Genomic DNA, 2,427 nt, shown 5'->3' with positions numbered 1-2,427 from the left:
TCAGATGTTGTTAGTTTCAAGTTGCCAGAGCTGCTACTAAACAGAGCTGCCTAGCAGAGGGTGTATAGGATTAAACAAATCATTGGGATAAAATACTGAGACAATATTAAATAATTTATTTAATATTTTTGCAATTTTTATAACAATATGTCTCTAGGCTTCATTGTTTATAATTTATCAGGAAGACTGATCTGTGAAACAAGCATAGAAAAGGGTACATCAGGGACATAGCCCCCTTCCATTACAAAAATGAATGGTGTGTGCTGCTGCACTGCCGCACTCAAGCCCCATTATAATGGTGGCACTTAGTCTGGACACCCCCCCCTTCCTAAAATCCTAGCTACATCCCTGGGTGCATCCAGTAGTGATTAAAAGTCCAGAATCCAGAAGAGATTACGGCAACATGTCTAATAGCCAAAAGGCAAAATACTGCACTGTTTTTTAAAAATATGTATACACTGTCACCTGAGAGTGGTTTCGTAGAGAAAGCAACCTGGTGTCCAGTATTAATCAGCATCCTCCTTCCCTCTTTTTCCTCTTCAGCAGTCACCCATATGCTCCCTTTTCCTCGTGGGAAAACATGTTGTTACTTGCTTTGGATATTATTTTATTTACCATGTATTATTAAAATCCATTCTGCAAAGGATTGTATAAAAGGAATGACTGGTGCTTAGAAAAGATTACAGACCTCTTCTTGTCTCTGCACACCAGTTGCTGGAGATCAGGAACAAGCGAATGTGTTACAATTATGTCTCCACAGAGGCTACTGGTTGGCCACTGTGCAAATAGAATGCTGGACTAGACAGGCTTTTTGATCTAATCCAGCAGGGTTCTTCTTGTATTATTATGTTCTTAAAATACTTTGGCTAACACAGCCTTTGGTGCTCAGGAGTACTCGGGTTACCGGCCCTGCTCTTTCTGCAAAAGTTGCCTGTGTCCCTCAATGATCTCTGTCACTGCTTCCTGGTCATCCAGAGTTGTCAGATCTCCAAGCTCATCTGTTTTGTTTTCTACAATCTTCTTCAGAACCCGCCGCATTATCTTCCCTGAGCGAGTCTTAGGCAGACGTCGAGCTACCTGAACCAGAAATAAAGGGAAGTCTTAGAAGAAGACTGGAAATCCTACATTGCTAATTTCAAGGGAAGTAATAGTGCCACTCTATTCTAGCCTGGAGAAGAGAAGGTTAAGAGGTGATATGATAGCCCTGTTTAAATATTTGAAGGGATGTCATATTGAGGAGGGAGCAAGCTTGTTTTCTGCTGCTCCAGAGACTAGGACCTGGAGCAATGGATGCAAGCTCCAGGAAAAGAGATTCCACCTCAACATTAGGAGGAACTTCCTGATAGTAAGGGCTATTCAACAGTGGAACAAACTCCCTCGGAGTGTAGTGGAGTCTCCTTCCTTAAAGGTCTTCAAACAGAGGCTGGATGGCCATCTGTCGGGGATGCTTTGATTGTGATTTCCTGCATGGCAGGGGATTGGACTGGATGGCCCTTGTGGTCTCTTCCAACTCTATGATTCTAGCAAAAAGAATTACAGAAGGACTTGAAATCATGCATGGCCTTTCTCTCAGTGACTGGCATTCAGGTAGTGGCATACACAGATATAAGACAGATGTCTCCATGTGTCATTTTTTTTTCTTTTTTCTTTTTTTGGCCATCTTGCACCCTTGTAGAGACTAAAATCCTTCTGGATCCATGGGTACTGGAGAGAGGGGGAGAAATGTCTGGCTATGTCACTGTTGCCAGAAACAGAATTATGATATCTTCTGAGACCTCCAGAGAATCATAGAGTTGCAAGACACCACAAGGGCCATCCAGCCCAACCTCATGCCATGTAGGAACACAAATCAAAGCACCCCCAACAGATGGCCATCCAGCCTCTGCTTAAAAGCCTCCAAAGAAGGAGACTTCACTCCTCTCCAAGGAAGGTGAGGCCTGACCAAAGCAGAAAAGAGTGATACTGGGCTGAAACAGACAGCCCAAATGCACCGTTCTGGTGCCGATTCTAGGGTTAGGGACCACGTGGCAACTGCACGGTCCCTCACCCTAGCACAGCGCGGTGGCACTGTAATGGCAGCATCCCATTCATACGAGCACCGCCATTGTGACATAAGTGATCACAGCATCTGCACGTTGCCACACCGTCTCTTACGTAACGAGCACGCCATTGCCGCACTCATTACGTCCGACCTGCGGTGTTGAAAGAACCCAGTTTTTCCAGGTTCTTTTTCCTTCGGAGGGAAGCTGCACAGTTTGGTGGCTGCAGCTTCCCATCAGAGGAAATTAGGCTGCCGCAGGCTGCCTTTTTTGGGCGGTCTGTCCCGCGCCTCAGTTCCTTCCCTTGATCTAGACACTATACTTCTATTGATGCAGCCTAGAATCACATTGGTTTTTTTAGTTGCTACATCACAGTGTTGACTCATGT

At 44.9% G+C, this 2,427-nt stretch overlaps 1 protein-coding gene across 7 annotated transcripts in view; it reads right to left on the bottom strand.

The window, feature by feature from the left end:
• Positions 1-2,427, bottom strand: part of LOC121935689 (acetyl-coenzyme A synthetase 2-like, mitochondrial) — a 39,085-nt gene that overhangs the window by 6,633 nt on the left and 30,025 nt on the right. For 5 of the 7 annotated variants that reach the window (XM_042477515.1, XM_042477534.1, XM_042477474.1 and 2 more), the window contains one exon: positions 102-1,077. The exons of 1 other annotated variant lie outside the window; for it this stretch is intronic. In XM_042477515.1, the coding sequence (XP_042333449.1) occupies positions 901-1,077 (177 nt within the window). In that variant the 3' untranslated portion in view covers positions 102-900. Of the gene's footprint in view, positions 1-101; positions 1,078-2,427 lie in introns of those variants that run through there. One more of the 7 variants, XM_042477506.1, reaches the window with a different exon arrangement.

Source organism: Sceloporus undulatus, chromosome 1, assembly GCF_019175285.1.
Source record: "Sceloporus undulatus isolate JIND9_A2432 ecotype Alabama chromosome 1, SceUnd_v1.1, whole genome shotgun sequence".
Lineage (NCBI taxonomy): Eukaryota > Metazoa > Chordata > Lepidosauria > Squamata > Phrynosomatidae > Sceloporus > Sceloporus undulatus.
Note: the sequence above shows the minus strand (reverse complement) of the source record. Positions and strands in the feature narration are given on the sequence as shown.